Here is a 16,747-nt window from a genome sequence, read left to right as displayed (position 1 = left end):
ACATCTCACAGCATTCTCTCGATAAAAAAAGAGATGTGTTACGACATTTATAGAGGGTTGTATATTACCAAGGATAGTAATATACAACCCTCTAAAACCAGCACCTTTGGTATACACAATATACACTCATGAACTACCAGAGCATACCTAGTTGCATGCATAATTGGGTGTAGTTCATTAGAAATTAGGTACAAAAGTGTGACTGCTTTGAGGAGCATGGTTACAAATATTGCCTGATGTTTAATATCTCCACATGGGTTAATCACCGAGATGAAGGCTATTGCATATACCACATTTATTTAATTAATCACAAATAGATAAGAAATAAAGAAGACAAGATTGAAACAATTATGCACAATTTTAATACATGTACAGTACCATACAATTATAGCAAGAAAACAGAACATCAAGTACAGAACATCTCATGCACAAGCAAACTTTGAAGAAAAGATATTTCTGACAAAAGTACACTGTATTATTACAAATTGTAGTTATACAAAATAATTTCATATATAATAACGAAAATCAGAATGTAAACACAGCTCTTCGTCTTCTCTATTGGAACTTACCAGTTAATTATTCAAAACTTAGAAGAGAAATACAAATATATCCAGAAGATGAGAAAAGGCAAGTTCGGCAAGCACAGAGAGCGACCTTAAAATTTGTTGGTAGAGGAATATCGCCTGATGATGCAACAGCGAAGTGAGATAGTCGAGAAGATGGATTCTAACAACTGTTGTTCAATGTTTTCCACCTTGTCTTTTGTATTCAAAAGTGACCAGAATGCCAGCGAGAGCCAGTCCTTAGCAACAAGAACACCACCTTAGCAACGGTCGAGTGAAGCAGCAGCGCACGTGTGAGTGTGTGCTAATACGTGTAGATGAACTTGCGTGTGACAGACAGCAAAGAGAATGGCACTGCCAATCAGAGAAGGCAAGGGAAGGGTGTGTAGCGAAGGCCGAGACCAAAAATAAAAGGCAATCAAAATATAATCAAGTCCTCCTATTGCTGTGTTTCATGGCTGCACAGATTGAGAGGAGGGGACTTGGATAATTGGTTGCTGCCCTAGTTTCTGCCTGCCGATCTGAGTTGTATAGCATCTGACTTGAAATGGAACATGGATGTCAGTTACATTGGAATTAATAGTGCCTGCATGTCCTGGTGTCCTGCGCCCATGTGTAATCCCCCGTGAGCCACCGCCTTCCAAAAAGGAAAGTATTACGGTCACAGCCCCTTTTCTCGCCCCCTCCCGAATCGCGAACAACGTCCGAAGAGATATGCACTTCACCAGTTCAGAAAGAGAGAGTGATAGAGAGTGAGTGAGTGAGTGAGGGAGAAGAAAAAAAAATCAGAGGGATATCGTTGTCGAAAAAATGCCAAATGTATTTTGTTTAAATAGGGCTTACGATTGAAGGGCGTAGACAAGCGTAGGGGATAATAGAAAAAGGAAGTGATAGATTAGTCTTTAATCAAGGAGGTGGACTCGATTTGAGCTCGTGGGATTTGGCATGAACAATAATGGGTGTGGACATTATTTCCTCTCGACAACGTCGTACCTCTCTAACGATCTCCCTCCTAACGAAATAAGAGGAGGGCAATGCTCGACTGCATGCCTACCAGTGCGAGAGTGGATACGTGAGCTCGTCTGGGTGTTCCTCAAATTGGCCAAGCGAGCCCCTTTCCTTGACAGCGTGACTCACGCAGGTTCTAGTTTCTCCTATTGTTTATTGTTTACTCCCAAGCAATCCTCTCCTCCCGAATCCCAATACGGCTAAACCCTCTTCAAACATGCCCAAATTAGTTAATGAGAGGAGTAATTCACCAACGAGGGTAGGCATGCATTGATACTCGTCATTAAAGTCTGGTAAATTAACCCCACTCCGAACGAGATCATGCAGCCCAGGGCTTTGGGCATTGTTTAAGATGACAATACCCATTGACTCACGATTCTCACGTTATTCAATTCATTTGATAATCGGTAAACGCACGCTGATTGGCAGCATGTGCCCGGCTGCATTACGCAGCACATCTCTTCACAACGCTATCCCAGGCCTTGACTAAATCTTTGTAATAATACTTGATGAGCTTGCTTAAGACTCATCAGTGATCATTTGCTCAACACTGATTTGGTCTACACCCATTTCTCTAAGTCTTATTGTCACACGAGGCCATTCTAACAAAGCTCCGCGTTAATCCGTTCGTGATCTGAATTGGTTATTTTTATCGAAAGATACTCAGCGACAAACCACTGGAATACAGAAGATAAGTTTCCTTTAATTGGCCAAAGTACTTGATCTATTTATTCGACCAGACACTAATGCTTTATCCAATGTTCATATGACGAATTTCACTATTGTTTTAATCCATATAAAGAATAATCAGTTTTCATCTAACACAGATGTACCTACAAAAACGTTTAACTTTTCGGGAAACACACCCTTTTATGACAAAGGATATGCGGGCAAATAGGCAAAAAGGCAAATAGTTCCCCTCATGTAAGAACAGATCCACCAAATTGATAAATAGCCACTATAAGATAAAACTTCTGTTCACATGATATTGAAATTCAGTTCAAGGAGAGAAATAGCAGTAAAAAATGAAAACCTTAAACCCCAATTCTCAAACAAATGCTAACATCTTGGTCAAACACTACTAATAATTCCCCCCCCCCAAAAAAAATTCAATCACATGGTTGTCTGCTAAACAAGATTTTAGATGGAAAAAAACCCTAAATCTATGTGTATCTGTTCTTAAAAATTACATGCAACAACACAAAACAAACTGACATACATGTAGGGAAAAGGCAGGCCTGCAGTTTGTTATAAGCAGAGACGCCAAAAGGAAGTTTGACAAAATCCTGAACAGACGTTCAAATATTAAGAAATTTGAGCTAACTAAGCGTAAGGAAAGGGAAAGTATTCAAAACCTACTTTTAAAGTTCTTTAAAGGAATTTTTTGTCAGATTTTCAAGACATTTCAATAATGTTTTTTCTGATGTTCATTTTTCCTCATCAACTTTTCTCTAAGTTATTTGAAAAACCCTGAAGACTGACATCTTTGTATGGTGCATGTCACCATAAAATGTCCTACAACATTTCAACGACTTCTATTACATGTGCTTGGGAAAACTTCAGTATAAACTGATGAAAAAATTTGAACCCCAGCCAACTCTGTCAGTATCAATAACTTCCTATGAGCTAACTACCTCTCCTACTTAATTAAATGACGTGATTAATCACATCTCATGATTGATCACATTCGCGTTTGATTTCTCAGAAGCGGACTAATCACAACTCATCATCACACGGTTCTGGTCAAACCCAACAAGATCATGTGCAAACTTTGTAAGTAAGGCTCATCCTACAACAAGGTGTTAGGTGTAAGTTCATAACACGCATGAATATGTTAAGTGAATGAATAATATTGTCAGCACATTTTTTTCTTCATTTTATGAAACATTTGTTCCCGATAGTTCTGGGAATATGGATTTCAAGTTTTTAACAACAAAATACAATGCATTGATATGAATTTTTGTCATCAAACAATATACACGTTCATGCATAACAACTACACATTTCATAAGCTATTGCACAAAAACAAAAACAAAGATTCCATGAAAAAACTAAACAAAACTTTAAAAAAAAAAGAACAACAAGAATACAGTACAAATGGACTCCATGTCTTAAAGGAATTTCCTTAAAAGGTACGATGCAGAGAATATTGGCGTATCTGAACATGTATGTTTGTTCCTTGTATGGTACTTTCATGGAAAGTAAGATAGGTTTGTCAGATGCAGATTCATTTGGTCTCTTTGTATTGGAGTGAGGTCAAAATAAAATGACAGAAATCTGTTGCGTCCTGAAAGGATATCGTTCCTTTAATCACTATCAAGGATCCCCCAACAGGAATTGATAACTAATTGATTACTGCCTCTAATTGCAACACAACGCCGGAAATAGGTTAAAGGAGGTGACAGAATATAGGTGAGAGAAAGAGAGAGAGAGGGAGAGAAAGAGAGAGAGAGAGGGGGAGAAGAGAGGTAGAGAGGGGGAGAAGAGAGGTAGAGAGAGATACACAGGGGTCATGCGTAATGACTGTAAACAGTTAAATCGGACCCCTGTTAAACAAAATTTTGTGTAGAACCCCGCTAAAAACACAGCATGTATAATCGAGAAACAGAAATTTATTTCAGTTCATTTATTAAGATCACTTCCTGAATCGGAAGATAAAAAAGGAAGATAGGGTTAAAACTGCTCCATTTGAGACAGCAATACAAAGAATGAAAAACAGAAAATGAAAGAAGAGATAAAGCCAAATGAAAGAGATAGCAATACAAAGAACAACAAGAGTTGGATTGAGGAGAAATCATTTATAAAAAGAATAGAATGAGGAAAGATATAATTACTGGCTGTTAGTATCAACGCTTGAGTAAAAACAAAACAAAACAAATAAAAAACTAAAAAAAATAGAAAGATAATGGAAAATAGTGAGAGATCGCGAGAGATCGAGAGAGAGAAATAGAGAGAGGTAGAGAAAGAGAGAGAGAGAGAGAGAGAGAGAGAGAGAGAGAAAGATAGAGAGACAGTTGGCTGAAGAACAAATCGAGGTGTAGGAAAGCGGAAAGACAGGATTTGTTTAATTGGAAATGGAAATCTATGAGTACTTGGGTCTTGGGCTATGCCAAAAAATGGTCACTCAATTGCACGAGAGATTGAGGGTTGACTTCAAACTTGGCATTGAATTAGAACGGTAATCCCCTCTTCTCCCCTCCCCCTTGTTCTCTCTGCCTTTCATTGCCTAAATCTCCACCCCACTCTCCGTATACTGCTCCCTAACACACATTTTTTACCCTTTTTTTCCTGCAAAGCTCCAGCCTCGCATCATTAACAAGAAATAATTCAATCTTGGATTACAACGCTAATCAAATCTCAGAAACTCTAATTCCAGGGAAAACATATTTCATCATTTTCACGTCCTCTTTTCCACTTAAAGATAATTACAGTGTCATTTCAAATAAGCTCTTACTGGCATAACTTTGAAAATATTTCTAACTGGTTGAAACAAGATAATTTGTGATTTTTTTTTTGTAGGTACAACAGTAGCATGGAAGCATGACTAGTATTACTGAGAGTGGTAAAATTAATATTATTATCATAAGAATTTCATTTCAAATTAATAAATAAATATTTAAAAAATAATAAATTGAATACTTTCATCATTAGAATTATCAGACTGAGAATGATATTTCAAAGTTAAGAAATTCATTTCAAATTAATATTAATTCAAACTAAAAATATTTAGAAAATAGTAAATTGAATACTTTCATCATTAGAATTATCAGACTGAGAATGGTATTTCAAATTTAACTTTAAAGGAAACATTGGAAGTCTGTAAAGTATGATTTTGTTATGCTTTAAAAATATCAATTGTAAAGGATTTCAATTTAAAAAAAGAGAATATATGGTTTTGAATTCTCACAATCCACAAAAATAAAAGGTTACTGACATAGGAATGAGGAGAGCAATGAATCTTATCTACAAATTAAAGTGTATCAAATTATGACAAACGATTTCCTATGTAAACCTGGTCATGAATCATAATCTGTGATTCATAGAGAATTGGTCTAGTGACAATTGATGTCTTGTGCCTCATGTTCACACTGCTCAAATCATTATACAAGATAATTAACTATGTGCTGGGTTAAATATGAACACACCTTCTCTGTTTTCAAAGTGGATATTCTTGTTTAGTTACAGAAAGAATGAGAGAGTGGCTAAGTCTTTGAATTCGAATTTTTGTCAATGTGAACAATACAATGTTAAAAGCATCTGTAAAGCCCCCCCCCCCCCCCCCCACCCCCTAGCTCCTCTCATATCTTAACAATTATCAAAATGCAGTCTACAAAGATACTCCACCCATCTTAAAGCTTATTAAATTTGTAACACCTCTTGTTCTGCACTTTCTTTCTATTATTTTTGTCTATTACAATTATAAGTACATCAAGCCAGAACTGTAAACTGAATTTTAAAATCATGGCATCAATTATCCCCCTTTAATAATGATTTTGTTTCAGAAGTCAGATTTGTGTATACTGCTTGTACTCTGCATTTGTGACTGTTAAAGTGCTAATGCCTAAAAACAAACCTTGAAAGGTGAATTAGAAAATGGGAGTGAACTGATCACATAACTAGGAGAGATGATATGAAGGACAAGAAAGATATTTATGCATATTCTTGGTATTCCAATATTAATTATTTATGAACAATACATTCAATATTTTAAACATTCTCTATTTAAGACCCAACCCAATACGTCATAATTTGATTATCAGTTTTGAATGTTAAAGGTAAAGACCAGTAATGATCATGCGATTGCATTGTGAAAGAAACGTTGTGGAATCGATCAGAAAAGGTTGATCATCTAGCATCTAGCATCTGCAAGGTTCTGGAATCATCAAAATGATAAGAAATTTGGCCCATTCTTCGTAAAGTTACAAGCACTATACACAGAAAGATGTATATGGGACTACCCTATCTCTCTCACACGACCATGAGAGAAATAAATTTACCAAATATATGAATTAGTAGGCGGTTTCCCGGCAAATTTTTTATCATCATGTATTAGTCAAAACATATTCTTTCACATGATTGGTAATGAGAGCTTCCATTTCATTTTTTGAAATTGGGGCGTTACCAATACTGGTCTTTACCTTTAACTAAGTTTTTTTTAACTAAGTTTTTTTAACATGATTGGTTTAATGGACGATTATGAATGCCTAATTGAAAAAATAATTTTTCTTCTGTTCATAATTACTCCCTTAAAATAGACAGGCACAATTAAGCCTCATTAAATGAAAATTACACGCCTTCAGCCCACTTCTGGCTTTCAGCTGACCAACTGCCCCGTGTTAAATTGACCGCTCCAAAGACCTTGGGGGTCTAAACCCGGTCCTCCTACTGACCCGACCTTCTCCACGCCTTGCCTCCTCATGCTATTTAATGGTCATTTTGGACGCTTCTTTTAGAGCGGAGGAGATAAATGAAGTCGTCTCGGCTGATTGGGAATGCCCCCCTTGGAACTAGGGGTGTTGATTGAGGTAGCGGGCCCCTGAGAGGGGGGCAGGATGGGGGCAGGAGGGGGGCAGGAAGGAAGGGTAATTGTCTGATCTGTGTCGGGGAGGTGCTAACCTATTTACACGGATCCGGTGGAAGACGAGGGGTGGGTCTTGCGGACGACTTTCCAATTTTCTGTCTCCTATTAAGGCTCTGCCGTCTGTTCTCAGATTCATGTACGAGTTGTAAATCGCTCTTTTCTTACTTTTCTCCCTATATTTCCATCTTCACACTATCTTCTTTTTAGTGTTTGATCTTTAATGGGGGAGTTGCTAGCTTATTAATGCTAATCTGATAGAAGGTGAAGAGTACATCTTGGGGACAACTTGCAAATTTTTGGTCAAATTTTCATACCACTACTGTCCGTTTTCAGATTCTTTCATGAGTTTAATATAGAATACTCTTATCTTACCTTTCCTTAATACAAGCATCCTCATCTTTGCATATTCTATGCAGAGTCTTATCATACTGACTTCAAGTGTTTAATAGCAGTTCTGATTTTCAGATACAGTACCATTTCTCAGTGATATCCTTCTGACTTCAATCAACATTTCCTTCCTATACATTCCTATTCCCTACTCCATTCTCTTATCTACATCGAACATTGTATCCCTGTTCATCTTGGTTATTCTTCCTCATGTTGACTGAAGTCGCATGTATACACACTATAGAAGTAATGAAATACAGCCGTGCTATTCACCTAGGGAACCTGAGACGGAACAGAAATTGTAGGTTTACTCCCTCCAAGCCCAGCTATCACTAATTGAAAGAGTTGTTTTACCCTTTGGCTGTGTACACGCCCATAACACGACAAAAGTACATGGCACGGCACGTACATGTACAGTATGAAACTTTTAAACTGCAAACCTAATATGTGGGCACAACCAATTAGGAACCCATCTCCCTTTAGGTCCAGCCCTAGCTCACACCCTCGCTTGTGGCTGCTCCTCCCGCTAATTCAATGGGTGGGACTACACCAATGTGTGAATGTGTCACTGGGGCTGAAGATGTGTTTAAAATCAGACCTAATTAAAACCCAGAGGGGAGAGAGTGAATCACAGACTTGAGGCTTTGTATGATTGTCGATAATTGGGTCAAATATTGAGGACCTAGCTGCAATTCATCTCTGCTATTAAAATTCTTACTTTGGTCTTCTTGAATCAGACAGATCCATGAACTCTTATACCATGTGAGTGCAACGAAGGAATGTATAATGTGCTATAAAAATTTGTTTTTGTTGTTGTTAGAGTAACTTTGTACATTCTAAATTAATGTCTTGTTGAAAAAACCTGAAAGTGTTATTTTACAACCACAAACAAATGAAATGTTCACAAGTTTTGTAAGTGGATCAGATTCATGAAAGGTTTAAAACAAAATAAAACTGAATTACATCTGACACAACAATGAATTTGTGCAATTTAGGAAGTTATCTTGTCGTGATAAACTGCTCTCATACAAAAATCACAAAGTGTCATGTTGTGAAAGTTCCTAATTGTTTACACTAATTGAAACTTTAACAAAATCCTTCAACATCAAAAGTTGTAAAAAAGCAAACAAATTGTGACTATACCATAGTGTAATAAAAGAGATAAAATGTGTGTGTTTTCACACCACTATGCTGAATTACATATATAGTTCAAGTCCACAAGTGGGAAACTGTTCTACATTTGCAGTACGACTATTAATTGATAGCTTAATCTACTCACTGCAATTTCCGCATATCCATCTTCGTCTCTCTCTCTCACACTTGGGAAATCTATAAATTTAGGGGTATCCTTAAATAACCCTTCATCAACGAGCACTTAGTCTCATGGATCTGTCATGAAGACCCTCTATGCTATTAATACCACCAGGTCTATCATTTGGGTCTATATTAAGATGGCGTTCAAAACAGGTTGAGCTACATGTATGTGTATGTATATACAGCAAGTGATGGGGAAAAGTAACAGGTTTATACTTTGATACTTGTCTTTAGGATATGTGATTTCATGTAATATAAACTTCCATGCAGCTAACAGTGTTCCATCTATCAAATGCAATACGATCTGAGAAAAGGGGTACGTATATCTACATGTATGTGTATGTGTTACAAACAAAATTCTTGTGATCTTGACTTTACATGTACATGTACTTTAGGTCCATTTTAAACAGTTTCCCAATGAAAAAAGTTGTGCAATTATTTCTATCCTAATTGAAAAAAAAAAAAAAAATAGTACACTCTTGGATTTTTCTTTCCTTGCAACGGATGGGTGCTTTCTATAGCACTGTACAGAATTGTTTTTAACTAATTAGCTGAGAAAAAATTAGAGAAAAGGGACCTTTTCTTTAATTTTGTTGGCACAACTATTCAGTTAGATATTATAGAAATTTATATGAAATTAGAGATATTATAGAAAAAGTTATATAATTAAATTATAAGCGTGAAATGGAAAAAAGTGAACAAAAGTTGAAGCAAAATGACCTTCTTTTTCTAGAGGTTCAAGTTGAGGGATGCCAGTAGAGGATGAAAGCATAAGATACTGTCTTTGATTGAGGGATTAGGTGATAATAGCTGATTTCCTGATGTTTTACCATTTCTATTTGACTGCCAAGAATACAAATCCAAAAAATACTCACTAAATTCCAACTTAAGAGGGGAGAATGGTTAGAGAGGGAGAGAGAGGGAGAGAGAGGGAGAGGATGAGAGTGATGGAATGGAGTGAGAAGAGAGATAGGGGAGGAAGGGAGAAAGAGAGAAGAGAGAAGGAGAGAGAAGAGGAGAGAAGAGAGAGAGAGAGATAGAAAGAAAGAGAGAGAGCGAGAGCGATGGAGGGTGTGAGGGATGGGAGAGAGAGAAAGAGAGAGAGAGAGAGAGAGAGAGATTGGGGGAGGGGCAAGGAGATAGAGGGAAGGTAATAGGAAAGAATGAAGGAAGGAAGAGCAAGTTGGGGTGAAGAGGGAGATGGGGAGGGAGAAGAGAGCTTTGGAGAAGGTGTGAAAGGTTGTGAAACCCTGTGAGAAGAGCAGAAGAAGAGAATGAGAGAGAATAAATGGGAAAAGGGAGGGAAATAATATACATAACTTAGGGGTACAGTAGAAAAACCCTCTGGGTAGATATGTAACATTTCTATTTCTCAAAGAATTATCAAGAGCTCAAGAGAAACAGAAAAGCAATGATACAATCACTATAGATATAAGATATAAGAGAAAGATAAAAAGACAGCAGTTAGAGGAATGATAATCATAAAATACAAAAGAAATATATATGAATCAGGAGCTGAATCTGCTAACACTGAATCATTTCAACATTTCTAAAAGAGAACAAAAGAATATCCTTCCCCCTCTCTCTCACATGGTGCAACCGTAAGCCCACTGTATAAAAGAAATATTGTAAGCAACGTATGAGAATACCAGATGACAGGGAGTATTATACTCTATGGCATTACCTCATCCTGATTCCCGTCCCAAATGTCGTGCTCACTCACGATTAAACAGAATCAGACAATTAATCTCCAAATTGGAAGACGAGCCTAGTGACAATTGCATCACTTAATCATACTTTTTTTGTGTGTGTTTGCAGCAACAAAGCTCATCTCATATTGTTGGTATTGTCTCAAACTCCAAAGCTTTCGTGATTAAGTAGTCAATTCGTGACAGAATTGATTGTCATGTTGCTAATCTAGATTTGAAACGTGTAATCTGCGACTCTGTTTCGTAAATGCAAGTTTCCTCTTCAGCTGGGTCGTATTTCAGGCCGGTAACGTTACCTCAAAATTATATAGTTTTTATTTCTAATTTTCACAAATATAAAGGAAAACCCTAAGTTGTCCCTCATGATGAATCCCAGATTTAATTATCAATGTTGAACCTTGTCTCGTGGAAAATTAAGCATACCAGTAATACTAATCACTTATCTAACAAAGTGATTCACTATCATGTGTTGATCTGTATGAGAAGTACTTCTACATGTATAAAACATGCATATGAGAATCAGGAAAGCAATAGTGCAACTTTTTTGTGATACCTCTATCTCCCAATACATGTACATTTTTTATTTCATAGTTCACAACTACATTAATGATTATAGGGATAGGATGCGCATATTTTAATGCATAATAACTATCTTCTAAAGTCAAATAAACTCATTACTTGACAAAGTCCTGGCAAACATTTATAAAATGTAGCATATATCTCTTGTATTTCTGTGTATAAGTGACTATGTACGTGTACATGAAATGAATATATTAGTTTCTTCCTTTAAAAATACATTTATCAGGTCAGAAAGAATAAGCCCCCACCAAATCAAATGGATAAATACAAAAAAATCTGCTAGACTTATTGATAAGCAATTCAACTCTTTCTCCATTATTGTGAAGAAATCCTAAAGTGGATATTTCCCAAGAATTGTGAAATATCCTTTTATTTTTCTGCATTAAAATATTTACAATTAGATTTTGCTTTTAAAATCAAACAGGCACGGCGAGTCCTTTTCATTCTGTAGTATCCGACAAGCATATCCAGCAGAGGCCACGTACTACAAAGTGTGACGTTTGGCTTCAGGACTTTCACCGTAGAATGCAGCTGTCATGCTCAAACATGTACCTTGTGAAATAGGGGCAAACATACTTCATGAGGTCAATCTATGATGCGTTCTCAACTAAAAGACGAGACAGGTGTTCCCCAAACGTAACAATAAACACCCACGCAAAGCTCACAATGGAATGACGACAATCTTACCTGCGTGGAGTTACAAAGTGATACACCTAAGCTCCAAAAACAAAGTAAAACCACCTGATTTCTGACTAAAAAATACACGCCCACTCCACTATTTTAGATCCGGTCCTCTAATGCAACCTAATCTCCATTTCTTGATCTTTCCTCGTAAACAACGTCATAAGACGTTCACCAAGTGTGTATTCATGGCTAGAACATCACCATGCATTTCAAAGAAAAACTCCTAATGCGATATTGACTCAATTTCATGTCAAGGATATTTTGCTGACTCCTTTAACAGGTTAAGATCCTTCCAATTTTCTTTTCAGACTTTGAAATAAAAAATTCACAGAGCAGATTACAACAAAATATCAATCAAAGTTCCTCCTGAATCTGCCCCCATACCTTTAAATTTGACCAGTGTTGAAATAAAAAAAGTTTAATCTGAAGAATATCACCGATTGAACCTTTTCCATGGAAGCTTCTTAGTTCCAGAACAAAACATTCCTCATCATGACTCAATCATCAAATCCCACCTGCACCCAACTGATATTCTTTATCAATCGAGACAAGAGAATCACTCATACATGTAAGACAACAATGTCCATCAAATCAAATTCAATTTGTATTACAGATTAGCCTTGTGGAAATATTTCTCCCTTTGTCAATTTCCATGAAATAGCAGGCATTAGAAATACACTGTATGCCCCTCCCCCTCCCACACACTCAAACAACGTCACTAGACTATATGGCTCTATAGGGCTCCGACTGGACTCCAATTAAGACTATTGTGGCAAGGAAATTGCTAATCGAAATCAAAAGCTTCAGTGCAATAAGATCTCAAGTCCATACTTCTGTTCTGTATTGGTTTTAAGTTATTTTTTCTTTTTCTTTTTTTTTGCAGTTATTGTAGTTCAAATACTTTTCTTTTAGCTACATGGTAAAACATAAGGAAAATCTCTGTTTAAAATTACTGATTCTTCAAAGTCATTGCCTGAGTTTGTGCTTTTCGTTTGCAGTTAATAACAATTCATATTAACAGTACAAAAAGTTACGATCCTTTGAAAATATTATTTTTTGCTTTTAATTTTTTGTTATATTTTCCCCTTTTTTGATTACATGTACTTTCATCTTCATGGTCTTAGGCACAACTATTCTCTCTCTCTCTTCTCTCTCCTCTACCGACTAGTCTAACATTGGCCTCAAACCCCTTTATCCTTAAAATGAGGAGAAGCGACCTTCTCGCCTCAAAGCAGTCCCACTTCCAACGACCCCTGACGTGATCACGCAGGTGAAAGCCATTGTCAGGAGCGCTGCCTGCCTGCCTCAGGTCTACGATACTTGGCACGGATCAGGGATTCTACCTTGATGGGCGATTTAGCGAGTTGATAACCCGTTTCCTGAATTGCGCTCCCTCCGAGAGAAACGCTGGCACAGAAAGTGCAATGACTGACAGCGGGGAGATGCTTCCAGTGCTGACGTATTTATCGCGAGAATATATCACACCGTGAGGTGAAAAACATCCAGAAGAAGTAAATTTCGACATAGGAGAATGAGTTGACTTTTCATGAACTGGAAAGAACTTTGTGTGCACATTTTTCTCCACCCCAACACAAAAATGACACGAGGAAGATACGATATTTCAAGCACTGATAATTTTTTTTTTTTACAACCATGTTCTTACTAGCAATGATAATAACAAAGTCAGAAGATGGTCTTTACATGTAAGAACCAACTTGATTTGGATAAAACTGCTTTTCTGCTGAGATACCACAAATCAAACCAAGTTTATAAAGGCTGAATAATTAAAGTCATTGGAAAATTCTAAAGGTAAATGTGACATTCAAGCCAAGAATGAAAGCATAAAGAAATCCTGGGGGAAGAAAAAAAAATCATTCACTTCATGTTCCTAAAACTGTGTAGTATTTGTCGTTCTTTATTTCAATCATCATAATAATTTCTTCCTTATTGAAATACTTTTTAATTGTTCCAATTTTATTTTCCCTTTCTAAAATGAAAACTTTAGAAAAAGAACAAACTATCTCTTCTCACTGTTTACCATCTTGGGATCAACACGTCAGAGCTTTTAAATGATGGACTGGCAAAAGAGGTTAGAAATTGACACTTTGGAAGAGAAAAAACCTAAACACCTTGAAAAGACAATAGGGTTTCTTCTGTAATGAAGCCTTTAATTCTTCTTCATCAGGCCTACCTTTATCATCATGACTCACTTTACAAGCTAAGAAAGACTTGGCCATTTAGTTATGAAGAAACCTTGTAATAATCATGACAATGCAAAAATGTTCTCTCTTTTTTTTCTTCTCCTCCTTCAAAATTAATACAAAGAAATAAGATAATCGTAGGAGGGATTATTGGTTGCTTTTGTTTATCAGTTTTTGGAAAGATGGTTGCTGGATTGATGATGTGTCACTAGCAACATGAACACTGACCTCGAGAGAGAACACTGAGTGTACAAATATCATGATTTGCATTTTTTAATAGAAATTAGGAATAAAATCTGACTAAGACAAAATTCTATACACTATCATCCTTTTATGTATATGAAAAATAAATACCAACAAAGACGAACCTCATTTTACTAAAGTAAATTAAAAAGCAATCAAAATTGAAATTCCAGTTGCCTCAAGGAGCCAGGAGGGTATCCCAGCCCAAAATTTTTCATTTATAAAATTGGGTAGAAGAAATAAGTGACTGGGCAGGTACTCTATAAATCTAGTTGCATAGCTGGGCAGTTACAAAATGTTTGCTGCCCCAATAATCCTGATGGGCCGCTTGTCCTGAAAATGGAGTGCATGCCCAACGTGGAGGAGTGCAGAAAACCAATCTGTCCCATTCTAGCCTGGAAACATACACACACTCCATACACACTTTTCATCTCCTTGGACTTCTCTGAAGGCGCATTAGCTCAGTTGGTTGAGCAGTGGTCTCGTAATCCTGCACCCCGGGTTCGAAACCAAGATGATGCGCTAGTGCCCTTTGGTAAGGCATTAATCCTCATTACCAGGTCCCTCAGAGAGGACCTAAAGCCATCGGTCCTCTGGTTGCTTACTTACAAGCATTAATGCTTTCTTAGCAGTCAGGTAAAATAACCACCACCACCACATGCACACACTCACTTATTTTCATCTCCATGGACTTCTCGAGCCGGTCCACCCTCTCCGAGAGCTTTCCCAGCATGGAGCGCAGGAACCCAATCTCCTGGTCCTTCTGGTGGATGGTCATCTGGAGCTCGCGGATCTTATCGTCCGAGGCAGAGAGGAAGTCCTTGATACTGTCGTAGGCGCACTGACCCTGCGATAGGTGTGCTTCCACCTGCAGGGTTATTCAATGGAATAGACAGAAGGAATGAATGAATGATGAAAGGGGAAAGATGGAGGAACTGCACAATATGCAATCCATCAGGCAATTCAGCTTACTCTACCATCTACACGTCATTCAAATTGTGTTGCCATTTAAATGGAAATACACAAGGTAAGATACATGTACAAAGAGTGATTGATGAAGGTGGAGTAAAGCAAACTTAAATCTTCAACAAATTCTACATCCAAAGAGATAAAACGAAGATGTGGAAATATATAAACTGTCAACTTTTTTAGGAAATTATGTGAACCACTACATGTATATTACAAGAATGTGTATCTTTAATTGTTTTAGTTCCCAAATGTGTGATCATTCAGATAAAGAGACAGAAGGAATGATTTCTGAAGGTGGAATTAACAAGAAGGCTAATGAAAATGGCATGAAAAATATCCTTCATCCAGTTCTCTTGAACACTGTTGAAAATGTACCGTTAAATGGTTGTGGTAGCCACCTATATGGCCGTCGAATCTTGAAGCCAATTTCAACCCTGGACCTGACAATATGACTAAACCTAAACTTATCCCTGAACTTGGAGTGTACATGTTACCTCTGACCTACATCAAATCTTAAACCTAACCCCAACCCAAATCCTAATCCTAACCTTAACCCCGTATCTTTGATGGAATCAGGCCTGGAGGAAATGTTAAAGGGGAGAATGTCCCATCCTTGTATAGCTTACCTGCTCCTGCGTGCCTACAAAGTGGCAGCCATACCGCTGATGATCACATTTACAGAGGTTGCAATTCACTAGGTGTGACTCCAGATTCTACAGAAACAAAAGACAAGAAAGATATAGAAGTATTAAAAGTACACATACTGTATGTACTGGAATGTACTATCATAATGGTTATTCTTCATCACATGTACAATGTTTAATGGTAATGGCTGGCATCCTCCTGTTAATGTCAAATTTGGACTCATTCTCTTCATCCCTTTTTTAATTAATGCTTTTTAAATATTAATTTCTACTTTTACGTTCCTATTCATCTTTTTCTCCCCCCCCCCTCCCTCCATCCAGATGGCAGATTTTTTTTCTTAAAATGCTCACATGCAAAAGGTCACATCATATGAACTATAAAAGGAAGAAGGTAACCATATAGAACTTACATAATAAAAGTAATCCATCCTGAGAATTGACTGACATCGACTTGGTAATGACTCTCTCTCTAGCAACTCTTATAAAACTTTACGACATGTTGAGGTTTAATGGAAGTGTGTACGTCTATCAACTACTGGAGCAGCTTCAAGCAGTGCTCTTTTGAAATCAGGGTCAATAGACTACAAGGCTAATACCAAGGAGGGAGGGGCCGTATGGGTTTAGATCTTACCATCTTTAGCACGAGCGGACAATCCGGATTATTGGGGCAGCGAACGGTGGCATAGCCACACTGTGACTCATGCTCTCTGTGGACAAGAGAAGGGGAAACAACAGCAACATGATGAAAACAAAACTCAACCCAAAATATACGAGGCATTCGTAACGGGAGATAACGGAATCGGAATCAACGCAGCACATGCGGGAACATGTGGGCTTAGGAGGTGCTTGTTGCGTGGGACCACAC

At 37.3% G+C, this 16,747-nt stretch overlaps 1 protein-coding gene across 3 annotated transcripts in view; it reads right to left on the bottom strand.

The window, feature by feature from the left end:
• Positions 1–16,747, bottom strand: part of LOC575835 (E3 ubiquitin-protein ligase TRAF7) — an 81,006-nt gene that overhangs the window by 15,970 nt on the left and 48,289 nt on the right. For all 3 annotated transcript variants that reach the window (XM_011683493.2, XM_011683495.2, XM_011683496.2), the window contains 3 exons: positions 16,514–16,589; positions 15,865–15,951; positions 14,942–15,137 (listed from right to left, as the gene is read on the bottom strand). In XM_011683493.2, coding sequence (XP_011681795.1) covers positions 14,942–15,137; positions 15,865–15,951; positions 16,514–16,589 — 359 coding nt within the window. The remainder of the gene's footprint in view (positions 1–14,941; positions 15,138–15,864; positions 15,952–16,513; positions 16,590–16,747) is intronic.

The sequence above is a fragment of the Strongylocentrotus purpuratus genome, unplaced genomic scaffold (genome assembly GCF_000002235.5).
Source record: "Strongylocentrotus purpuratus isolate Spur 01 unplaced genomic scaffold, Spur_5.0 spur5_scaffold_14, whole genome shotgun sequence".
Lineage (NCBI taxonomy): Eukaryota > Metazoa > Echinodermata > Echinoidea > Camarodonta > Strongylocentrotidae > Strongylocentrotus > Strongylocentrotus purpuratus.
This window is presented reverse-complemented; position numbering and strand designations above follow the sequence as displayed.